Source organism: Muntiacus reevesi, chromosome 5 (assembly GCF_963930625.1).
Source record: "Muntiacus reevesi chromosome 5, mMunRee1.1, whole genome shotgun sequence".
Lineage (NCBI taxonomy): Eukaryota > Metazoa > Chordata > Mammalia > Artiodactyla > Cervidae > Muntiacus > Muntiacus reevesi.
In genome coordinates this window covers 51,690,348-51,715,038 of record NC_089253.1, presented here as the reverse complement: position 1 = coordinate 51,715,038, position 24,691 = coordinate 51,690,348, and the positions used below count along the sequence as shown (strand labels likewise).

The following is a 24,691-nucleotide window of genomic DNA, read 5'->3' as shown; positions in this document are numbered from 1 at the left end:
TCCATGGGATTTTCCAGGCAAGAATACTGGAGTGGGTTGCCATTTCCAGGGAAGCCCATCATAAAATCTTGATATGCACATATATAAGCAGAGACAAACTCAGAATGGAAGATTCAAGTTAGCGCAAAGAGGAACTTCCTGTAAGCTAAGCATCAGGTGGATGCTGGAAACATAAGCAGTGGGAAGAATGTTAGATTCAAAGTCAGAAAACTTCATATCTAGTCCTGGCTTTTTGGTATGAACTGAAGCCAGTAAAGTTTTCTGCCCCCCAGATTCCTCATCGACTACATTTCCTGGTTATCCAAACTGTACCTTCTATCTAGTAGGTGCCTAGTGGACATTTTATGAATGGATTTCTCAGCTGCTTCAAACTATCATCAGGCTCAGGGGGAAGGGGACAGTTTCAATGCCCTTTTTGCAGGTCCTGTTCCCTCCACCCAGCTTGGATTTACCTGCTGTGCACTCACCTGGGGGCAGGGTTCCCCTTGGCTTCACACTCAATCAAGATGTTGTCACGGGGATCCACAATGTGGTCCTTCACTGACTGCTTGGTGATGGTCGGGGGCTGGGACACTGCAAGAGCACACACAGTGAGCAGTCAGGGCTGCGGGGACCTGCCCTTGGGGAACGGCGGAAATTAAGAGCTTCAGGAGCCACCCAGACAAGCAGGCCAGCAGCGGTGAGCAGTGCCCCGTTCTAGAGACCCAACTGCTTAAACAGGGCTGCAAGAAAGGGCATGGTGTGTCAAGGACTAAGTGTAAGAAGAACCCCTTTACGTTCTCATCTTTATGAGAAACTGAAGGCCAGGCTTTTGGTTTACTCATTCTTATCTTCTAATGCTTAGTACAATGTCTAGTGTACAACAGTTCTTGATGAATGTTCATTGAATGAATAAAGGAACCCAAAGCAGCTTGATTTCCAGAACCTAGTTGCCATGATGGTTTTGAGCCCTGTAGGATCAATAGTTGGCCAAACTGTGGTGTCGCTGAAAGCCACTTTAGTCCCCGGAGGCCTTCCCAGGGGCTTGTCTGCAGCCAAAGAGCCAGCTCCAGCCCCAAGCTCCGAAGTCCTCCACGACACTGCCATGCCAGCCACTGGAGGACAGGAGGACTGGAAGGACACTGGTCCTTCCAGAAGCCGCTAGTACCACCTCTCGGCCTTCTCCCATCCCTTCTTACTGCCCGCCACCTCCCAGAGGCACAAGCACAGACAGGCACCCCGGGGACTTACGCTCATTCTGAATGCTTGCTGTTAGTTCCCGATGGGTTAGCATTGTGAGGGGAGAAAAGAAGACAACAGTTATCAGTTATCGGCCATGACTGTCACCCAGGTGGCCTCAGGCCCCGGCCTGCAGGGGGAGGGGGAGGAGGGCTGGGGAGGCCAGTGTCGGCTCTCCTCCAGCTTCAGAGCTCTGTGGGAGAGCCAAGCCGGGGTGGGGACAGACCCAGCGACGCTTCATGGAGAAGGTGATGCCTCCCCCAGGGGACCAGACTGCACAGCTGAGCAAACGACCAGCTGCTGACCAAATGATTTCCAGGGAAATCTGCACGTCAGAACTGGCAATGCTGCTCAAAAGAGGCTGGGGTCTGAGGATGCCACTCGTCATCGCCTGATGCCTGAGAGGAAAGCAAGCTCCTTAGCCAAGGGTGCGAGGGTGGGGCTGGAGGCCCGTGGAAGGGGTGGAGCTGAACCACTGCTGCGGGGTGAAGCCCAAGGGCCAGTCAGGTCCACAGACTCATTGCTCCCTCTGCACCTTCTTCTTCTTCACACCTGAAAGCATCTTCCCACCGTCTCCTCCTCTGCCATCCTTTGGAAAACTCGAGGGAAGGACGAATTATTGTCATCTGCTCATGGCAGAAGTACACTGTTCTATGGAAATCCTGCTTCTGAACAACTGTGGAGATGTACCACTCCTTCTGTGCTTTTTACAAGGAGGGTAAAGGTGGCATGGATGTGCCTGTGTTCATGCACAGGAGTGTTGGGGTGTGGGCCTTTCACACTTTAATCAGCATGAGAATCCCCTGTGGGGGTTGTCTGGTAAAAACTTGGGCTCTGACTAAGTAGGTCTGGGTGGGTCTGAGTGTCTGAGTTTCTGACAAGCAGCCAGGTGACTCTCGTGCCTGTGGTTTGCAGGCCACACTGTGAACAGCAAGGTTTTAGAGGGTTTATTCTTTGTGGGGAAAAGGGTTTGGTGAAAATTTCTCTGCAGAGAAGAGAACACATGTCGCTGTAACTTTTTAAGATGTCTTTTCCTCACAGTTACATCACTATATATATTACACGATTACATTACTGTAGGCCACTCTTATTTCAGGTCGGTGGAGAGGTCAGACACTGCTGGTGTGGTGAGCTGATCTTTTCCAAGTGAGCGCTCCCTGGGGGAAGGCTGAGCCATGATGACCTCAAAACTTTCTGACTTGATCAGTGAGATGTGCAAGAGGAGATCAGAAGCTCTGAGGGGGGCGGCCTGGAAAAGGCAGAGTTAAGACAGGACCAACGACACAGGAGGAGCCACAGGGGAGGGAAGACCGGGACGGGAGGTAGGGGGAGCAGGGACACTGCCAGGAAGTGAAAATCTGGACGACAAAGCTCATGAAAAGGTCCAAAGGCATTCTCTCAGTGGGCTGGCGGTGTGTGGCCTGTCCACGGATTAAAGAGAAATTTTATCTGTTTTAACATGTGCCTGGGGCGACCTTGGCAAGAAACAGAAAAGGAAAGAAAAGCCGAGGGGAACAGCAGAAATCTTGGTTTCTGAACACAGGCTCTAGAGAGCTCACTGCTGCGGCATGTTCAACCATCTATGATTCTCCTGCTAGGACCCAAGAAAACTAACTCTGGAAAGCCGGGGGCGCTGGGCAGGGAGGGAGGGGGAAGGGCCATGGTCAGGAGCAGCAGGGCTGACCCCTGACCCACTCCCCTGGCTACCAGCCCGGGCCCCTGGTTACTCCATCTCAGTACGCATCTGACGTCTTTTGGGTTCTCAAATCCACTTGAGGGTGCTGCCTCACCCCGGATGGGAAGCCTAACACAGGGTCTGCTTTGCCCACGTGGGTTTCAAGTCTCTTTTACACATAGGCCAGTTCAATGGAGACAACCTGAGATGTTGCTGAGGGAGTGTTCGGTTCTTGAAAGGGAAGTCGACTTAGTTAAGGTCCCACAGGAAGTCTGGGGCAATGTATTACAGCAAGGAGAATCAACTCTCCCACGGCTGGTCAGGAGCTCCTTTCTCATATCCATTCTCAGCTGGAGAGGTGAGCCAGCCAGCAGGGGCCCTGGCACTCTGCTCCCCTTGACACTCTGGACAGAGCATGGGGGATTGGAGGCTCTTTGTATTCTGCCCTCAGCCCCACGCTGACATCTGGCCGGGGGCCTCTTAAGAAGGTGATGACACCTGCAGCCGCCATGTGCAGCCAAGGGATTTATCACAGGGACACGGTCAGCCAGAGGACACGCCGCCACAGCGGGAAGACAGCAAGGACAGCCTGCCCAGGGACAGGGTGCCCGTCACCACATAGGCCTGTGCACACCCCGCCCCTCTCTCCTATGGAACCTGCTGGGTGGCAGTGCTCTTTCACTTCCAAGCGGGAGGAAAAGTCTTCCCACGGGCTCTGCAGGGAGCGAGACAGATGCCCGCTCAGTCTGCAGGGTTTCTGTATTCATGAACCCCTTTCCTTTCCATGGCTCTGACAGTCCCTGGCACCCCCGCCCCATGGAGGATGGAGTGAGTGTGCATGTGCACTGTTGAGGCCACCGTGGCCTCACGTCCTGGCACGACAGTGAGGAGGGAGCGTCGCTCCTACCCCACTGCCCTCTTCCGTGGGTCCCTAGGGGAAAAATGCCAAGTTCCTTGAGGCAGGGAGGGAGATGGAGGGGCAAGCTGCCAGCAGACTCACTTTTCTGGCAAAATCACTCTGATGGATGGGGCAAAAGCAACCTTTTGCTTTTTCCAAAGGTCACGCTGTTCTGCTTGGGTGGGAGTGTGTGCATGTGACTCTGCTGGCAGAACAGCGGGAGCGGGAGGCCGTGTGTTCAGTGAGAGATTGTGCTGCGGCCTGGGCTCTGCTCTAGGACACCTGCTGCACCCAAGCTCCCTGAGGCCCCGATGATGCCCCCCAAAGGGGAAGTGAGCAGAGGACACTCTGGGCAGCCTGTGGCTTGAGCCCCTTCGCCCCCCCAGCCAACACACAGAGAAAGCTGAGGGTGTTCCTGCTGCCTACAGTGAGCAAAGCTGTGTGAACACAGGGGTGTGGGTACCTTTCCTGCCTTTTGCAACAACATGGATGGACCCTGAGGTCAATGCTAAGAGAAATCAGTCAGACAGAGAGGGACAAATACTGTGTGTTCTCACTTACATGTAGAATCTAAAAAAAGTCCAAATCAAAGGAACAGAGTAGGATGGAGGCTGCCAGGGGCTGGGGGTGGGGGAAGCAGGGAGACGCTGGTCGAGGGGTACAACTTCCAACTACAGGATGGGTGAATTCTGGGGATCCTGTGTACGGCATAGCAACCACTGTTAACTGTGGTGTATGGGGCTTCCCTGGTGGCTCAGAAGGTAAAGTGTCTGCCTGGAATGCGGGAGACCCCGGTTCGATCCCTGAGTTGGGAAGATCCCCTGGAGAAGGAAATGGCAACCCACTCCCGTACTCCTGCCTAGAGAATCCCATGGAGGGAGGAGCGTGGTAGGCTACAGTCCATGGGGTTGCAAAGAGTCGGACACGACTGAGCGACTTCACTTTTCTTAGATACTTACAAGCTGGTACAGGAGATCTTAGAAGTTACCAGCACACACCCACAAAGGTAACTTTTTTTCTGAGTTCTACACCGTAAATAAACATTTTTATGTCAGTAATATCTCAATAAAGCTGGGGCTGGGAAAGCCTGACCTTTCCCCAGCCCCTTCCACTGGGTGAGATGGAAGGACTGACTCAGATCATCTGGGAGGCATCTACCCTGCTGGGCCTGGGGGCAGGGTAAACCCTGACTGATGAGCGCCTCTTCCCAGGGCACCTGGGTGCCGTCTGAAGGGACTGCCTCACTCTCATCTTGCACTCATCTTTCGCAGACTCAGGCTGGAGGTGGCCATGGCCACTGTGCCTGCAGCAACCAGCGAGGCGCAGGATGTATGCGACAGGCGCAGGATGTATGCGACAGGCGCAGGCAGCAGCGGGAGCTTCTTGTTGACACGGCCGGGGGCAATGGGAGTGGCTCTGCAGAAGGCCTTTCTTGTTAAGAAAGACACCATGGTGACGTCCTGGCCCTGCCTGGGTGAGCTGGAGAAAACAGCTTCATTTCTCTGCCTCTCAGAGTCGGCCAAGGATGACACCGACTTCATGCATGGGCTGTGAGTCACCGGAGATGTGCCTGGAGAGCTCTGAGCTCTGTCAGGTATGAGGCAGCTGCTATTCCAGGGAGACCCAAGATGAGCTAAAGGGGGCAGGCTAACAGAGGCGGGGTGTGGCATGTGGTCCAGACTGGGGGGCCAAGGGTCCCAGTGAACACTCAGGAAGACGTCCTCCAGGCCCTCCTCGGGGGCCTGGCAGCTCTGCCCCACGGCTGGTGCTCTGCAGAGACTGGCTGTGGGGTCCTGCCCAGGGCCCCTGAGCTTTAGGATCCAGATTCCTAAGACAGACGTCAAAGCCCTTGGGTCACAGGTTCACCCTGCAGGAACCCCTTGCCCACCCGCCCCGCGGATCAGAGAGGCAGACGAGTAAGCAAGAAGTGGCAGAAGGGAAACGAGCCTTCACTGCTTCCTGCGTAACCCAGTTTCCTCCTCAGCCCCGCTCTCCAGGGATGTGGCCTTACCACGCTCCTTATTAGACTGTCTGCCTGGGACCGTTAATGAGAAACCATCCCTGAGCCAGCAGTGCAGACGGTCTCCATGGGAACAGTCTCCTTCACAACCGCCCTCTCCCTCCCTCCCTAAGGGTGTGAGCGCATTCACACATGTGCACACACACACACATCCGCACACGCGTGCACGCACACACACACGTACACAGGTTGGGGCCATCAGGAGGGCCATAGGGGCCCTGGTCATCTTGTTCTGGGTCCAATTACAGTTTCTCCTGGCCTTCTCCACTCAGAAGTACCCCGTCCTATGGGCAGCTGTTACTGGTGAAGTGTAGGCAGAAGGCAGCAGGGAGCTGAGGTACTTGCAACTTTTCTCCAAGCTGTGCTAGCTCCAGGCCCCAGAGGCTGGCTCTGGAGAGCTCAGCGGGGACTTCTTTGAGGCTGTATCACTCTCCCACTCCTCCCCAGACACCTGTTGCCTGGAGAGAGTCCAGGTCAACATTGGCATCACACAGGTCACATCTATTCCTCGAAGCAGGAACGGGGGACAGAGGTGGTGTGTCCGTATCATAGTTCTGGGCTCCCCAGAATTCCTGGCAGAAGAGTCAGAATTGTAGCAAAGGTGGCACCCATCTCAATACAGGGCCAAGGATCACGGCTGCCAGTCGACGGGCCACTTACAAATGTAACACCAGATATGGCTGGTGGAGACACGGCTGCCAGATCAGCATTTTCATCTTGACTTTATGATCTTGATGGCCAAATAATGTCCCACCATAGGAAGCAGATGCCATGGATTTCACTTTTCAACTTTGCCATAGGAAAGTTGAAAATAAACAGAAGGAGTTTGTGCCGGATTCTCCCAGTGACACTATAATGGGGTTCTTTATTTTAATGGCTCACTTAGCCACAGTCTTTTGCAAAAATCACCTCCTTCACAACTCTCCCCAGGCCATCTGTCCTCAGCACTTCAGCCAAAAGGACCTGGCTATGAGAAAAGCAAATCAGGGCTGTCCACCGTGCTCGGCCCCTGGAAACTCCGCTCTGATAGGTTAGTCCAGACCACAGAGGGATGAGGGAGGGGTGTGGAGGGAAGGACTCCCGGGTGATGCTCGGGCTTCCAGACTCTCAGCAGGCTCTGGGCAGTGACCAGCACAGCCCCGGCCCTGAGAGATGGCCTGGCGACTCCAGGTCCCAGGTTCCCAAGCATGAGCTTGCCCGGGTTGATCCTCTGGAGGAAAACCCAGCTCTGAATCCAGAAGCCACTGCTTCTGCTGTCCCCGCCTTCTCTGAACAGTCCTCACTCTCCCTGCCCCTCCCCACTCCCGCGACTCCTCTGCCCCCAGTCAGCAGATTCCAAGTGGACAGGAGACTCACGGTCCATGGGAATCTCGATGGCCCCGCTGAGGCTGAGCACGCAGAGGAGGACAGCTATGCAGGCCCAGGGCGGTGGTGGCCTGGCCATCCTGAGAACCGGGCCTCGCGCCCCGCACCCCGGCCCGTGAGGTCTCACTGCCTCCAGTCGCTGGAACTGATCCTCCCAGACGGAGTTCAGCTGCGGAAAAAAATATGATGACAAGTGAGTGTTCCCTGAACTCCTGGTCCACTCTAGCAATCTGATAGAGTCTTGAGGATTCAGGGTCCCCTTGATTACAGACCTACATTCTAATACAGAGTTTTTTTTAACCTTGTACTATCGACTTTTGGGACCTGACAATTCTTTGCGTGGGAACTATCTTGGGTATTGTAGGGTGCTGAGCAGCACCCCTGGCCTCTGCCCACGAGACGCCAGGAAGGCCCACTCCTGCCCTCAACTGAAGATGTCTGCAGAATCGCCAACTGTCCCCTGGAGGGAGGGCAAACCACCCCCAGCTGAGAACCAGTTTTCTAGAAGAAAAGACAACTCTACATAGAGTAGTCGTGAAAACAGACACTGGCTCTCAGGCCCAGCACCTGGAAGGTGCCATGCGCTGTTAGGCGCTCAGTCATGTCCAACTCTCTGCGACCCCATGTACTGTAGCCCGCCAGGCTCCTCTGTCCATGGAATTCCCCAGGAACAGGGATCCCCAGGGTTGCCATGCCCTCCTCCAGGAGTTCTTCCCAACCCAGGACTGAACTTGGGTCTCCTGTATTACAGACAGATTCTTTACAGTCGGAGCAACCAGGGAAGCCCCATGCACTGCGCCTGTAGGAAACACACCTATCTCACAGCTGTTCAGACCCACGTGTGATGAGGGGGCCTGAGGCTGAGTGTGTCCGGGTTAGCGGCATAGAGACACGATCACAACGCTGTCCTTTGACCTGGAGATGGGGAGAGCAAAGGAGGCAGTGGCGTGGGGCAGTGGTTGGGGAAGTGGAAACTTGGTTGCCCAGGAGTTTGTGAATGAATGATTTCTGCAGATACTTTGTACAGCTAACTATTTGGCAGTGGTCCCTGACGCTGTCCCTTTAGGGATAATGGCAGTGCAGATATGACAGCCTAGGACTCAAGGCTCCAGAGAGTTGGGAGAATAAGCAACATTCATGACAGCATGATGCTCACACCCTCAAGCACAAGCCACCGTTCCAGGGCTGACAGGGGTAAGGGCTAAAAATGCCTGTCCAAGGAGCCTGGGATGGTCCTGGAGAGAAAAATTCTCCCCCTGGTCCTGAGAGAGAAGAGCAACAATGGCCTATAGCTGAGTCTCAAACACCAACCTTTAAACTGTCTGAGGCTCTGAAACACGGAGTCTTAAAAAGTGGTCCAGTTTGCTGTTCTGACTATCATGGAGCCAAACAAATCACAGAGGACAATGGAAGCAGTTTCCCCACAATTCCTCTGGCTTTTCTGGATGAGTAGTCACATAGCAAATGGACACACGGTTTAAAGCAATTTGGCGGCAATGTGAAGCCTTGAGATCACTCACACACTCCTGCAAGCTCCTATGTATCCCGACTGAGGGAGCAGGGGATCCCTTGTGCCTGAATGTGGGCAAACCAACGGAAGCTGATACCAGTTCCTCACCTCATGTGTATTTCTGGACTCCTTTCCTTGTCTGCTGTCTCCTTTCCCACTGCTTCTTCCTTGGTGTTGGCCATCATTGTTTACATCAGTTACTGCAACAGCTTCCTAAGTGTTCTCTCCCCACTTCTGCCCTTTCCCCTGATTCATTCTACACCTATAACCAGAGCACTTACTCCTCAAAGCAAATCAGTTCAGTTCAGTCGCTTAGTTGTGTCTGACTATTTGCGACCCCGTGGACTGCAGCACACCAGGCCTCCCTGTCCATCACCAACTCCAGCCTACTCAAGTCCATGTCCATTGAGTTGGTGATGCCATCCAACCATTTCATGCTCTGTCGTCCCCTTCTCCTCCTGCCTCCAATCTTTCCCAGCGTCAGGGTCTTTTCCAATGAGTCAGTTCTTCACATCAGGTGGCCAAAGTATTAGAGCTTCAGCTTCAGCATCAGTCCTTCCAATGAATTTTCAGGACTGATTTCTTTTAGGATTGACTGGTTGGATCTCCCTGCAGTCCAAGGGGCTCTCAAGAGTCTTCTCCAACACCACGTTTCAAAAGCATCAATCCTTCAGCGCTCAGCTTTCTTTATAGTCCAACTTTCACATCCATACATGACTACTGGAAAAATCATAGCTTTGACTAGACAGACCTTTTGTTGGCAAAGTAATGTCTCTGCTTTTTAATATCCTGTCTAAGTTTGTCATAGCTTTTCTTCCAAGGAGCAAGCGTGTTTTAATTTCATGGCTGCAGTCACCATCTGCAGTGATTTTGGAGCCCAAGAAAATAAAGTCTATCACTGTTTCCATTGTTTTCCCATCTATTTGCTATGAAGTGATGGGACTGGATGCCATGATGTTAGTGCAAATGCAAATATAGATATGGTATCCCCCAGTCAAACTCATTAACTCACTGCTGCCCCAAAACTGAAGCTGAAGTCCATGACCTGGCTGGAAGCCCTGTGTGATGCAGCCTCAACTGCACGACCATTTCTTACCCTCCCCTTGCGTTCTGCATTCCAGCCAACATGGGTAGTCTACCAGGTCTCATAGTACATAAAGCTCTACTGTGCTGACTTCTGCACAGATTAACTTCTGTCTGGAACACTTTCTGCATCTGCCCTGTCTCATTAGGGTGTGCCAAGTATGACACATGTGCCCCCTTGTCTGTGCTCCTGAACACCACTCCCCTATTACAGCACTTGTCACTATGAATTCATTCCAAAAGTCACTCCTCTGTACTCTCATAAAAAGGAAGGTACTGAACGGGAAGGTGCCTCTTCTTGTTTATTCCTAGAGTATAGCATAATGGCTAAAACATAGCAGGCGCTCAGAACCATGTGATAGATGGATGCAAAATGAGCAGATAAATGCCTGAATAAAACAAACCACTTGGTTCACATGTTTTAGACCTCGTTTCCCCATGAAACCGCCAGGTGGCGCAGGAGAGCACGTGCTTTGGACCTGGGAACTGTGAAGGCTTTCAATCAGTGGGGGAAAAGCTTCCCTCCCTACACAGGCGCTGCTCTCTGGCCAGGGAACCATTCAGCTGTGAGTGAGTTAAGGAAGTAGAAAAGCTCCCAAGGGAGCTTTTTTTTGGCCTGAAAGCCTCACAGAAGGTCTCTGCTTCTTCCTCTTCTCTAAGATGACCCTGACACTGTCTCAAAAAGAGTCTGCGATTGCCCCTCCGTGGTTCCTCAGCTCCAAAGACTAGACTCAGGTTGTCCATCTGAAATCTTAGTGCTGAGGGAACCAGCAGAGGCTCAGCATTCCTTCCAGCAGGACAATGGGGATGACTCCAGTTTTGGCTCTGAGACCACCACGTTTTGTTCAGGAGCCGCCAAGTGGTAGGAAGTGATGGGAAAGAGAAGGGTATCTTTTTCTGGGAATCTTGATATAAACAGGAAGCCAGAAGCTATTCATTAGCTAGATACACATTGGCAGGAAGAAAGGCCAATTATTTGCGGTGTCTTTACCCACAATTTAAAAAACACAGTAGGAAAAGAACAGAGAAATAATCTCATTTAGCTACTTGACAATTCTCTTACCCTTTTCCCTTGGAATCCAACTTTTCCGATAAAATCTTTAGAGAGGAAGATAATTTAAAGATTATTTAGCTTTATGGAATCGCCTTACTTCTCAGATGAGGAAAACAAGAGCCTAGAAAGGGGAAGTGATGTCCTCAATGTCACCTCATACACGGCTTTGTGGCAAAACTAAGAAAAGAACCCAGGTCTCCTGACTGGTAGCCCAAGGTTTTTCTATCAAATTTCCCTGTCTCTCCATATATATGACTATTACCATGCAAGGTTGCAATTTAAAAAAGAAATGTATAGTTTGGCAGTACCTAAAAAATTAAACATAAAAATTACCATATGACCCCATATTTCTGCTCTTAAGTATATGCCCTAAAGAATTAAAATCAGGGACATGAACAAGTACATGCATGGTGCATGCTAAGTTGCTCAGTTGTGTCTGACTCTTTGTGACCCCACAGACTGTAGCCCTCCAGTCTCCTCTGTCCATGGGATTCTCCAGGCAAGAATACTGAAGTGGAATGCCATGATCTCCTCCAGGGGATCTTCCTGAGCCAGGGATCAAATACCACACCTCCTGCAGCACTTGCGCTGCAGGCAGATTCTTTACCACTGAGCCACCAGGGAAGCCCCAAACAAGTACATGTACACACACGTTCATAGCAGCAGCATTCACAATAGCCAAGGGGTTGAACCAGCCCAAATGTCCATCAGTAGATAAATAAATAAACAATTGCTGGTTATAGGTGGGAGAAGCAGACCAGCCAGGGCGGGGCTCGGGGGTGGAACTGTCAGGGCCCTTCAAGGGGAATGCCACTAACTACGGAGCATCCCATGGAGGAATAAGGAAAGCCACATATCCTTGAAAGGGCAGATGGAGTCTGCAGAAGAGGGGGTGGTGATGACTGTCTTGGAAAGGTGGAGGAGGGTGTGGAATTTTTCTGGTTAGCTTCATGAGGGCAAAAAAAGGATCAAATGAGAAGAAATTCCAGAGAGGCAGCTGCTTCTCTGAGATGCAGAGAAGAATAATCTAATAAATATAGCCATCATATAAAACCATCCATGAAAATGAAACACCACCCACACAAGCTACCACTATGATACATTTGAACAATCCTTTTATATTGAATTAAATAGGTAAGAGGTGAACTATACGGATATAAAATACATTAAAGGGAGGTCTACTGCAGGGGGAGAGAGTAAGGAAAAGAACAACAATAAACAAAACCAAAAGAGAAATCTTATATGAATTGAGGTATACTATGAACTAGGGACTATGATTAATTCAAGTCTTGTATATCTGAGATCCCCACCCCCCAACCCACTGTGTCAAAAGTAAATAAACGAAAGAGAAGAAAAAAAGAGAATAGAATCACCCAAACATGAAATGTTCTGCATGTGACACTGTTTTTCATAAAGAATGCAATGGCATTTGGTCAGGTGTGTTCCTGCCCCCATGGGAAGGCATCTGGATGCTCATCAGGATCACCTGGGCACCACTGTAAACACACAAACCCCTGCACCCTCAAACTTCTAGGCAGGGACCAAATCAAGCCTGCAGATGAGAAAAGCCTTTTCCAATGTGAAGGCCTTTAGAACCATTGTCATCTTACATGAGGATGCTTCACATACTTGGGCAACCTTCCTGAAGGCAAGGCCTTTATATCTGCAAGCCTTGTGGGAGATACGAATTCAAAATATCTAAGACAGGGCCTAGGGAAGTACATGTAAGTTGAGTGATGATCAGCCACTGGTGGGGACACCTGGAAATGACAGCCACTCCTGGCCAAGTTCAAGAGCAGTGACCATGCAGAAAGACCATCTGGGTTTGAAGCTGCTCCCTGCTTACAAGGTGGGGATCAGGGGCAAGTACTGAAACTTCAGGTCTTGGCATTTCTCATCTGAAAACTGCAGATAATAGGAGCACCTATTCTACAGGGCTGCAACTGTGACTTGATACCCAAATCCTATACAAAGCACTTAAAACTTGGGGCAAAAGCTCAAGAAATGTTAGCTGCTGCTACCCAGCAGGCTTTGAACTACCTCCAGGACACGACCAGCAACAACCCCAAGGAGCAATGCTACTTATTCAGCCAGAGTCACTTTCTGCTTTTCTGTTTTTCCTTTTTTGTGGGTCCTGGTTTGCTTTCCTTCCCCAGACTGGGGGGGCCCTGGTGTTGATTCCTCAAGCTGTCCCTGGCAGATGGATGAGAGGACTGCAAGCTGCTGCAGTCGGGAGCTCCCCACATTCTCACAGCCCCATTCTGAGCAGGCTGTACTGGTGGTCACAACACATCTGAAGTGACGGGGAGAAAAGACAGGCTGCGCTGAGACACAGCCCAGTTGGCAGCTCCACACCCCTGGCAGCAGAATCCGCCATGGACTTCTGGGCAGCAGTCAGTCAGTCATTCGATCACCCACCAGACCTGGGTTCAGAGAACGAACAGGGACAAGAGACGGACACGGGAACAGGGGACCAGCTCTACTGTCACAGAGCTTTCAGCGCTCCAGTGGGGAAGTCAGGAAACAAACATCGAACGTCAGTAACAACAAAGTGAGGCACCAGTAAGCGCAAAGAAGAAAACACAGTCTGACCTGCACACGATGTTTACAGCTGCCTTTTCCATAATTGCCAAAGCTGGGAGCAACCAAACTGTCTTTCAGTAGGTGAGTGGATAAATCAACTGTAGTCCATCCAGACAAACGGAATATATTTTAACACTAAAAAAGAAATGAGCTATTAAGATATGAAAAGACATGGAGGAAACAAAGGCATATGAGTAAATGAAAGAAGCCAATCTGAAAAAGCTATATACTGTATGATTCCAGAGTTAACTACGGGACATTCTGGAAAAGGTGGAACTGTGGAGACAATAAAAAGTTCAGACAATAAAAAGATGTGGAGAGGAGGAGTGATAAACAGGTAGAGCATAGAGGATTTTTAGGGTAATGAAACTACTCTTACGATACTCTAATAGTTTCATCATAATTTCTCAAAACCCATAGAATGCACACCACCAGGAGCGAATCCCACTGTAAACTCTGAACTTTGGGTGATAATGATATGTCAGCGTAGCCTCATCAACGGTAATGAAAGTACCGCTTTGGTGGGAATGATGATGACAGGGGTGACTGTGCATGTGTAGAGGCAGGAGGCAAAAGGGAAATCTCTGTACCTTCTGCTATTTTGCTGTGAATTTAAAAGTGCTCTATTAAAAAAAAAAAAAAAGAGGAAACCACAGTAGGGTGATATGATAAAAGGAAGTGAACAGCCAAGGAAGGCCTCTGTGAAAAGGTATCATAACAGCAAGAAGGAGTCAATATTGTAAAGATGGGTCATAAAAACATTCCTGGCTGGGAGAAGTGTCTGTGCAAAGGCCCTATGGCAAGAAGCAGATGGGGACACGCAAGGAAGTGAAAGAAACCAGTATAGCTGGAGTCTGGAGGGCATGTGTGGAAGAACAGAACAAGTCAAAAGTCAGACATGGAGACAAGATATACTCCCAGAGGGCTGAAGGTCAAAGGAAGGAGCTAAATTATATTCCAAGCATCTAAGGAAGCTATTGCAGGGTTCTAAGTGGTGGACTGACTTGATGAGATGTGCTTGTAAAGACTACTCTGGCTTCTGTGTGGAAGACAGAACGCAGATGGAAGAAAGTGGAAGCAAGGAGGCCGTGCAGAAAATGCTGTGGCCTCTGGGGTGAGGCCAGCTCCTCAGCTTCCAAACCCAGAAACGTCACCATTCAGCGAAACCACCCAATGCAACCAGCCTCATGGCCATCCTGGGGTTTCACACAAAGTATCCCAAGTGGTGAGGGTGGAGCTGAAGGAGTTCTCGAGTCTCCTAGTGCTGGGTTTTTGTGTTGGGTCCAGAGGAGCAGGGTGGGTTCTTTGGAAGTGCCTCGGGCCTTCTCCACGGGTTGGGGGGGAGTGGCTAGCGACTTTACAGTTTTTATTGTACCTTGGGCTTTTGCACACAAGGTTTATTTGAGAAAAGGATTCTGGGTTAGTAAAACAATGAACTGAAAACCCCTGTGCTGCCGAAGACATGTCTAACTTCCCAAATGCTGAAACCCTGTGACTGGTGGCAAGCACACGTGGGTGTCACAGCGAAATGCAGGCGTGAGGAACAGCACATCAGGCTGGGGCTGCAGCACTGGACCAGAAACCATCTGGCTTCCTGGGGCCAGGGCTTCTGCATCGAGGCCTGCGGTAGCTTCTCTGGAGGGCTTCAAGATCCCAACAAACTCGGACAACCCGTGTCCATCCCCAGCTCAGCTCAGCCCATTATGTCTCAAGGTGGGCTCTGGAAGCCTTCCCCGCTCAGGCCCTTGCCTACCTGCCCAGCCTCATCCCCAGCCCCTCCACTCACCCCAGTTATACTGAATTACTTCTAATTCCCTGAACTGTCCTCATTCGCTGACTACAAGCTTTCCGATTTTTTCTTTTTTACCAGTATCTCCAACTCAAGATCAACCAGGGAAAGACAAGTATGTTTCCCAGACCAATCACTTAGGATGCCTGCTTCTACGTAGTCCGCCTCCAGGAGCTCCTGTCAGTGCACACCCAGAGCCTTCCCTTTCCTTCTCTAAAAGCTTGTCCTCTCCCCTCTCTGCCTTTAAGTCTCTGCCAAGGCAAGTGATGGTGGCCAACTCCTTTGCTGTAGTTCACTCTGAATAAAGAGCCGCTGCTTGTGCTCACTTGGCTGGCATGTATTTTCACACCAACTTTACACAAATCACTGTCTTTTCCTAGTCTGCCTTTTCTGTTCTTTCACCCAACTGTCTGTTATCTTTCAGGCGCAGGTCAGGTGACACCACCTTTGGGAAGCCTCCCTTGGTTTCCCCGGACCACCAAGCCTGGATCCGGTCCTCACCCTCTGTGCTCTCAGAGAATGCTGGGATATACCTGCTGTAATGAGTTCTAGGTCCTGGAGTAGAATGTGGTCTCCCAACTACACAATGAGTTCCTTGAGGATGGGGGACAGTGTCTTATTCAGCCCGCACAATGTCAAGCACACAGAGAACCTCGTGGACATTTACTGAATGCTTATCCAGCACCCTTGCTCTCCTCCTCCCATCCACGGTACCTGTATTCATTCGCTAGCACTGCCATTACAAAGTACCACAGACCGGAAACTCAGTGTCTCAGAGTTCTGGAAGCTGGCAGTCCAAGATCAGGGTGTCAGCAGGGCTGGTTTCTCGCGAGGTCTCTCTCCTTAGCTTGCAAATGCTTGCCTTCCTGCTGTGTCCTCACGTGGCCTTTCCTCTGTGCAAACACACCCCTGGTGCTTCCTCCTCTTCTTATAAGGACACCAGCCCTACTGGATGAGAGCCCATCCTATTGACATCATTCAACGTCAATTGCTTCTTTACAGACCCAATCTCCAAATACAGTTACATGTGGATTGACCTTCAACATGTGAATTTTAAGAGGGGCACAATTCAGTCCAGAGTAGTACAGACATTTTTCTTCAGCGAATATGTCCCTAAAGTGATCCTACCCAATTCTAGGGTTGGGCTGTGATTAGCATAAAAAATTAGCGCTTTCTAACTCTTACTCCTATGGCTGGTTTAGGAATGGACACCTTATCCAGCCAGAGGCACTGGGCTTCATGGAGACTTCTGCTAAAAGCTCTGGGAAAGACAAGTTTTCCCCTCTCTTGAACGAATGCAGTGAGGGCACCCCCAACGGGAGAGGGTGGAGCTTCAGGGGTGAGCGGTGGGGGTCTCCGAGCGCACTGTGGGGACACTCCAACACTTTAGAAAGCAGAGAAGACACAGTGAGACCCGACCCTTCGCGTCACTGTCTCCGTCACTGAGGGAGCGTTTCCTGAAGAAAGCCCAACTTGGGGACTTTAAATTACATGTGTGTTTATATTAAAAATTCTTCTGAATTTTTAAGCCAGCTGCAGTTGTTTTCTATCACTTGCAACTGAGAGTGCTATCAGAATCAGAAATGCGCCTGGAATATTCGCTGAACCCTCACGCTTCCCAAGATCTTCACTTTCTGTATTAAAGAAGCATATCCTCCTCTTCCTGCCTGCCTCAGCCTGGACCCGGCCCCATCCCTCTGCCAGGTCCCTGACCACCAGCTCTCTGCTCTCTCTTGAAGGTTTCCAAACTCTTCTTAACTGGCTCTCTGCCTCAGCAGAGAAACATCTTCAAGTTCTCTCATAATGAAACCAAAAGATCATTCTCTGTATTCCATAGCTCCCTATAGGTACCTAATTTTTTCTTTCTTCTCATGAAAGTTTGTTTTTTCCCCCCAGTAGAGGTCAATGCCTTCTATGTTTGCTGATTTTGTTCCCATTCATTACTCCTCCAACCACACCCAGAACCTCCCCTGTCTGGACCCGCACTGGCCTCCAGATGGCCACGTTCAGGGTTTTCAGTCTGTATCTCGCCAGGCCTCTTGGAGGCAGTGACAAGTGTTAATCACCCCACCCGTCCTGCGTCCTTCAGAACATCCTTTCCTCCTCATCAGCCTCTGAAACCCCACTCTGGGGGTCCATTTTCTTTCCAGCCCTTTCAGCCTCCATGGCAGCACTGACCACGCTGCTGGATCCTCCTCTTCTGCCTGACGTCCCCAGTGTCTTCACTGGGTCCCTGACCTTCCATCTCTCTTCTGTGTTTGCTGGTACCCACCTAAGTCACCAAGCCAGACACTTGTAATCACTTACCTCCCGCTTCTTCTCACACCTCACATCCAGGCACCAAGGCCCCTGGACTATCTCCCTCCGGTGTCTCTCATTCCCCCTCCCTTCAGCACACTCCCAGTTGCTTACTTCTGATAAACATCATGTCTCATTGCAATAAGCTCCCAACTGGTCTCCTTCCAATCCATTTTCCATGTTGCTATTACAGTGATTTTTCTAAATCCCCACCTGATCATGTCACCGCTCTGCTGAAAACCTTCCCATTTCTCCCCATCGCTCTATGTAAGATCAAATCCAAACTACTGAACATAACATACAAGACTCTTTAAGATCAGGTTTCTGGAGTCCCCTCCAAGCCCACCCAAACCCTAAACACTTCCTTGTGCGTTAGTTGCTCAGTTGTGTCTGACTCTTTTGCAGCCCCATGGACTGTAGACCACCAGGTTCCTCTGTCCATGAATTCTCCATGCAAGAATACTGGAGTGGGTAGCCATTCCCTTCTCCAGGGGATCTTCCTGACCCAGAGATCAAGTATGTCACACTGTATTCAACCTTCATACTTTATCAATGCCAGCCCCTGTGCCTGTAAAGGCCTTCCCTCCTTGTTGTGTGATTAATTCCCACTCAGTCTTCAAGACTTCACTACTCAGACATCTTCTGCACAGTAAAGAATTCCTTGTGCCCTTCCATGCCCCCAACCCCCAGCAGAGCTGGGAGTCCCTCTCATCTCCACCATAGCTTAAATCACCTCTCTGGGCACTTAGCACATGGGCAAAACTGTATGATTAAACTAAAGGTTGGAGGCCTTTTCTGTAGAAGTCTAGATAATAAGTATTTTAGGCTTTGTAAGATAGTTTCTGTCACAAGTGCTGAACTTTACCATTACAAAGTGAGGACCACCATAGACAAGAAGTGAGTGGATGGGTGTGCCTATGTTCTAACGAAACTTTATTTACAAAACAGGCAGTGGACTGGGATTGACCAGGGGGCTGTCGGTTGCTTACCACTGGCTTAAGCTTTCTCCCATCTTTGTGGAACTCTTGAGGTTCAGACCATGCCCTGCTCATTTTTGAGTCCCCAGTGCCTGGCAGGGTCCCTGGCAAGAAATATTTATGGAAAGGTAGATCCAAGTAAAGGTCTCAGTCCTGCCACTTATCTTTTGTAAACTACTTGTTTTCCAAACCTTTTTTAAAATCTCATAAATGGAAATAAATATTCCTGCTTTGTCTGCTGCAGATGGCGGCTGTGAGAATCACATGAATAATGCATCGGAACACGAAGCACGGTGCAAACGGAAGCTGTTTCACTGTTCACGTGACTCCACGGCACAGACCTTTATCGTGTGAGTCTGAACCCAGGAGACGGCCTATGATCTACCCACCCATCGCTCCGCCCATCTGGAGGGTGGTGTGGGGCTCAGCCGCAGCCCAATCTCTGCCCCACCGCATCCTCAGGCTCTGGGGACACGCCCAGGGGTGAGGTTGCTCAACCATTTCTCCTCTCCCCATCGCTCCTCTAGCCTCGTCCTAGCTTCCAGGCTCCATAGTTGCCCCTGGGCAGGTGTGAAACAGACTGTGTTTGTGACAGATGAATGGCTTGATGGCCTCTGAGCCTCCCAGAGACTTGAGGATGTTCTCTGGGTTAGAATCAACATGGGTAGAAGCTGATGACAGACTGGTAGTGGATGGTGAGAAGGAGGATGGCATCAAGGTTTCTAGGCTGGAAGACTGGATGGGATGACACTCGTAAGTGGCATCAAGAATTAAGAAAGGGGAAAAGTCTGGAAGTGACTAGGGCTAGGGAGATCATGAGCTCGGAACCAAATATGTCCGGTTCGAAATGCCCAGGGCTGTGAACAAAACACCTCTGCAGGTAGTCTGAGGCTTTTCTGAATTACTGCCTGCAGAAATGCACAGCAACAGATTATGCTACAGGGCCACGTGCCAGCAGCTAGCTCTTAGAATAAATTAATGAAATGACTAGAATAGTACTATAAGAACCAACTGAGGAATACACTCACACATCACCGCCACAGGGTATTGTGGGGGGAACAGAGAGATAATAAAAGCCCAACCGAGCCAATGCAAAACTCAGCCATCCTGCATCAGATTAAAAAAACAAACACGCAGCAGGGTTTATTACTGAGGCTGCCTGGAAGCAACCTGTCCAGAAATCAGAGAAAGGAGCTGAAACAAAAGAGCAAATAGAAGCCCATCAAAACAAGGAGTGGGGAAGGGCCATGTGTGTGGGGTCTGAAAAGAACTTAGGATTATCCCAGGCCAGGCCACGGGCTCCCTGAAGACAGGCAGGCAGGCCCTCTTAGGGGAACTCAGGACTAGGACATAAGGAATTTCTCGTCATTTGTTCCCAGTACTAACCAGGAACAGTTGCAAATGATGTATACATAAATATAAATCCAAGTGGCTCACGTTATATAAATATAGAATATATATAACTTGTAATAATCACATTTTCACTCACTTTTCATTTTTCTTTCTTCAAGAATAGAGAAAGAGCTGGTATGTGTCTTCTATTATGTTTGTTCTGGCAGAAAAAAAAGCCGAGGAGCTGACTTAAGAGACAAAAGCTACACTCTCTGTGCACCACTCAAGCCCTGTGACCTGGCTCCCACCCCAGGCAGCCGCTTCTCCTGCAGGGCCAGCCTGGGCCTCGCAACCCCCGCCCCCCAGACCAGCCAGGTAGTTTCTGGACCTCTGGCTATCTCTGTGAAGGCTGAAGTGCTCCCCCCTTACCTCTTTAAGTGCAAACACCCCTCCTCGCCGAGGCCCTCAGTGGCAACCTCCCTGCAGCGCAGACCCTACCTTCCCACTGAAAGTGGGCTGCGATTTCCCCGTACCCCCAGCATGCTCTGTTCCAGGGGTCATACATATCCTCCTGCTGGCGAGACTAGTTGTTCCTACACCCATCTCCTGCATCAGACTCTGAACTTCCTGAGTGTCTGTTTTGTCTCCCTCAGTAGCGAACCAGTATAATAAATATTCGTGGAGTGAGTGAACAGCCATCTTATCAGATACTTCCTCTTATTGCATCCATCAAGAATTAGTGTATTAGAAACTCTTGATTAAATCATATAATAAAACTGTTGTTATAGCATACACTTGAGTAATAAAAATAACAGCAATAACCTAATAACATCTATTAAGCATCCCATGAAGTAGACAGACCTTGTCCCTGTTCAGTAGACACACTCATCCCCTTTTTCCCTGAAATCCACCCATTCTGTCTGATCTCAGTCAGGGCCTCCCTGTTTCCTCCATCCTGCAGACAGACTCTCAGAACTAGGGATTCGGGAGCTGCAGGCACTAACCCCAGAATGGCCATCTCTCCTGTTCCCAGCCTCCCTGCACCCTCATCCCAAGGGTTTCAGCTCAGTCGCCCTGATTCTGAGGTCACCTTCTGCAGAGGGTCGCCCTGGGCACCGGGGAGGACCCTCCTCCCTGCTCCCCTCCTTCCATGGGTCCACAGCTCCCTTCCATCTCTCACGCCAAGGGAGGGACCAGGCAACAGATGGTGACCCCAGCCCGTGTGCTCCCTCCACTCACAGGCATCTGAAGGCTGGAGAGGTTTCCTAGGAAACTCAAATGCCCCGTACTGGTGATTCCCAGCCTCTCCCAAAGAGAGCCACAAGCAGGGAGGAGGAAGACAGAGGGGAAGACAAGACCGATGGGAAGTGGCAGGAGGAGCTCCATGCCTTCCTCCCAAGTTTCCCCAGTGAAGCTAGATGCTTCATATCTCCCCTTCACCCCCAACAAGACGGCCACAGCCTCAGCATCTTCACAAAGTTTCGCTGCCCATGGAATCCTTGCCGCTCTCCCTTTCGGGGTTGTAACCATGCGAACCCTCCTGAGCCCCCGGACTTGACAGCCTAAGAGAGCACTCACCAGCCTGCTTCTTCATCTGCCTCTCCCCTGCCCAGGAGAGGAGACCCGCTTCCTCCCTGCGTGGGGTCCAACCAGTTGTCCTCTAGGATCTTCCAACAGCTAAGGACACCTTGTATGTGCCTGCAAGTCCCCGTCCCCCTCCTCCCTTCTCAGGGCTGGAGGAGGGTGGTCTCCATCTGCTGGGTGGCTGCGTTGCATGCTTGGCTCCCTGGCATTGTCAGAGGGAGGGTCTGGGAGGAGACAGGGGCTGTGTTCAACCACTCAGAGGGCTCCCTTGGTGGCAGGGGCACCGGCAGGTCTGGCCCCGCCTCGCCCTGCCTGAGGTCACGGGGTCTCAGCAGGAGTGGGGGATGGGGAACAACAGTATCAGGTGACCCCGATTCCCACCAGGGGAGGCGGCGGAGGGGGACACCTGGGTTTAGGATTAAGGATTTGGCTGAAAACAACTGTTTCCTGCCCAACACCCAGAACTAACCTATTGGTTGAAACCTGAACCACTTGGCTATTTATTAACTTGGGAACGAGGGAAGCAGGGGGCAGGAAAGGAGAAAGAGGGAAGAGACCTTTCCCGTGAGGTGCCCACCACGACTTTCCACTGGATTTCTCATGCTCCCTCCAGGCTGTCGGGCACAGGGCATGGGCAGGCGCCTTGGTGCTCACAAGCCAACAGGCGGCCCGGCCGCACGTGCAGGCTGCGCCCACCACGAATGTGTCCCCCTTCTGGGCAGGAGGTGCCCCCCTCTCTGCTGGGGGCAGAGCTGGCTGGGACACTAAGTCAGCAGAGCTTGGACAGGGCGACCTGCTGCATGGCCCTGCACGGCTGGTTTGCATGCGTCCACCAGAAACCTTTTAACCTTCTGCTCATTAGGGATCTTTCAGTTCAGTTCAGTTCAGTCTCGCAGTCGTGTCTGACTCTTTGCGATCCCATGAATCGCAGCACACCAGGCCTCCCTGTCCATCACCAACTCCCGGAGATTACTCAAACTTATGCCCATCGAGTCGGTGATGCCATCCAACCATCTCATCCTCTCTCGTCCCCTTCTCCTCCTGCCCTCAATCCCTCCCAGCATCAGGGTCTTTTCTAATGAGTCAACTCTTCCCATCAGGTGGCCAAAGTATTGGAGTTTCAGCTTCAGCATCAGTCCTTCCAATGAACACCCAGGACTGATCTCCTTTAGGATGCACTGGTTGGATCTCCTTGCAGTCCAAGGGACTCTCAAGAGTCTTCTCCAACAACACAGTTCAAAAGCATTAATTTCTTGGTGCTCAGCTTTCTTCACAGTCCAACTCTCGCACCCATACATGACCACTGGAAAAACCATAGACTTGACTAGACGGACCTTTTTTGGCAAAGTAACGTCTCTGCTTTTTAATATGCTATCCAGGTTGGTTGTAACTTCTTTCCTCTCAAGGAGTAAGCGTCTTTTAATTTCATGGCTGCAATCACCATCTGCAGTGATTTTGGAGCCCCCCAAAATAAGCTCTGACACTGTTTTCATTGTTTCCCCATCTATTCGCCATGAAGTGATGGGACCAGATGCCATGATCTTAGTTTTCTGAATGTTGAGCTTTAAGCCAACTTTTTCACTCTCCTCCTTCACTTTCATCAAGAGGCTTTCTAGTTCTTCTTCACTTTCTGCCATAAGGGTGGTGTCATCTGCATATCTGAGGTTATTGATATTTCTCCCAGCAGTCTTGATTCCAGCTTGTGCTTCTTCCAGCCCAGCATTTCTCATGATGTACTCTGCATATAAGTTAAATAAGCAGGGTGACAATATACAGCCTTGACGTACTCCTTTTCCTATTTGGAACCAGTCTGTTGTTCCATGTCCAGTTCTAACTGTTGCTTCCTGTCCTGTATACAGGTTTCTTAGGTTATTTTTATTTACTTTTCCCCCTTCACCACAATGCTTCAATGAACACCCCTGTACATATAGCCCAATATATAGAGAAAGTGGGGAGGCTGCCTTATCCTGTCTCTTTGACCCCATACCAACTGGGACCTGATGTATATGTCAGCCTGGTATAGCGAAGCAGCCCGCAGTATATAAGTGACCAGGTCCACAGCCCAACCCTGGACAGCCCACCGCACAAGCCAGTAGTTGCTGGACACACTGGCAAGGGCCTCACCGGTGCTGCAGTCCAACCGAGCCAGCTTTCTGAGGCTCTCTGGGGCTGTGCAGTTTCTCCACATTATTATTATTGCTTACTTGCTCATCCTCCAAGATGCAGGACGAGGAAACACACATGGAATGGAAAAGATTCTCAAATGTAGTCAGTGCCGCTGCCTGTTAGCTGATCAGACGCTGCACAGGGGCTGCCTTCAATACGGTTTGTGGATATCTATGAATTTCCATTATTCTGGCTCCACTCACTGCCACTGCTCAGCGTTAACTGAGCTCTGACCAGGCTCCTTACAAAGACTAGCAGGGAAAACAGACTGTAAAGGAAACAGAAGTTTCAAGTAGGGTATGCAGACAGCGTTCAGCTTGGAGACATCAGCTAAAAAGACACAGGAAACAATCTTCCCTCAGTGGGGGGAGAAATTCTGCCACCTCCAGGAAGGAGAAGAGCCCCCACCTCTCCACAACTCAAGAGCCAGCTCTGCATTCATCTCCCCGTTTTCTACCCTCAGGGAGAAAGTTTCACAGCAATTAGACACACATCTTCTTCACAGCTGGAGGGAGAGGAGAGAGGGCTTGTGAAGCTCCCCAACCCCTCCACGTGGGGGAGAAGACAGCAGGATAGCAGAGCTGGCTCCCCTGCTAGCTGACAGCCTGTTAGCAAAGGAGAGAGAGGAAAGTAGTCATAACCTATGGACACGACCCCATGCGTGCAAGCGTGTAGCCCAAGATTTGGGGAGGGTGAGGAGGGCCCTGGGTAGATGGAAAGAGAGAGACTGGCGATAGAAGGCCTGAAAGGGGGCTTGGATTTAGTATGAGAAGACTTAGGGTTCCTCAAAACATGAAACAGAAAACTACTGTATGACCCAGCAAACCACTCCTGGGTACACAGCAAAGAACTAAAAATGCATGCCCCTGTGAGAACCAACTTGTACATAAATGTTAACCGCAGCATAGCTGATCACAGACAAAAGGTGGAAACAACCCAAACAGTCCATCAACTGAGGATGGATAAATAAAATGTGGTATATCTATATATATAATGGAATATTATTTAACCATAAGAAGTAGTGATGTAGAGAGACATGCTACAGTGTGGGTGAACCTTGAAAACATCATGCTAAGTACAAGAAGCCAGACACAAATGACCACGCATTGCACCATTCCATTAATATGAAATGTCTGAAA

General features: G+C 50.4%; 1 protein-coding gene across 1 annotated transcript in view; it reads right to left on the bottom strand.

Annotated features, from left to right (window-relative positions):
• Nucleotides 1-24,691, bottom strand: part of NFASC (neurofascin) — a 192,218-nt gene that overhangs the window by 63,475 nt on the left and 104,052 nt on the right. The window contains exons 3-5 of the mRNA XM_065938228.1: nucleotides 7,168-7,345; nucleotides 1,231-1,248; nucleotides 468-573 (exon numbers count right to left, since the gene is read on the bottom strand). Coding sequence (XP_065794300.1) covers nucleotides 468-573; nucleotides 1,231-1,248; nucleotides 7,168-7,345 — 302 coding nt within the window. The remainder of the gene's footprint in view (nucleotides 1-467; nucleotides 574-1,230; nucleotides 1,249-7,167; nucleotides 7,346-24,691) is intronic.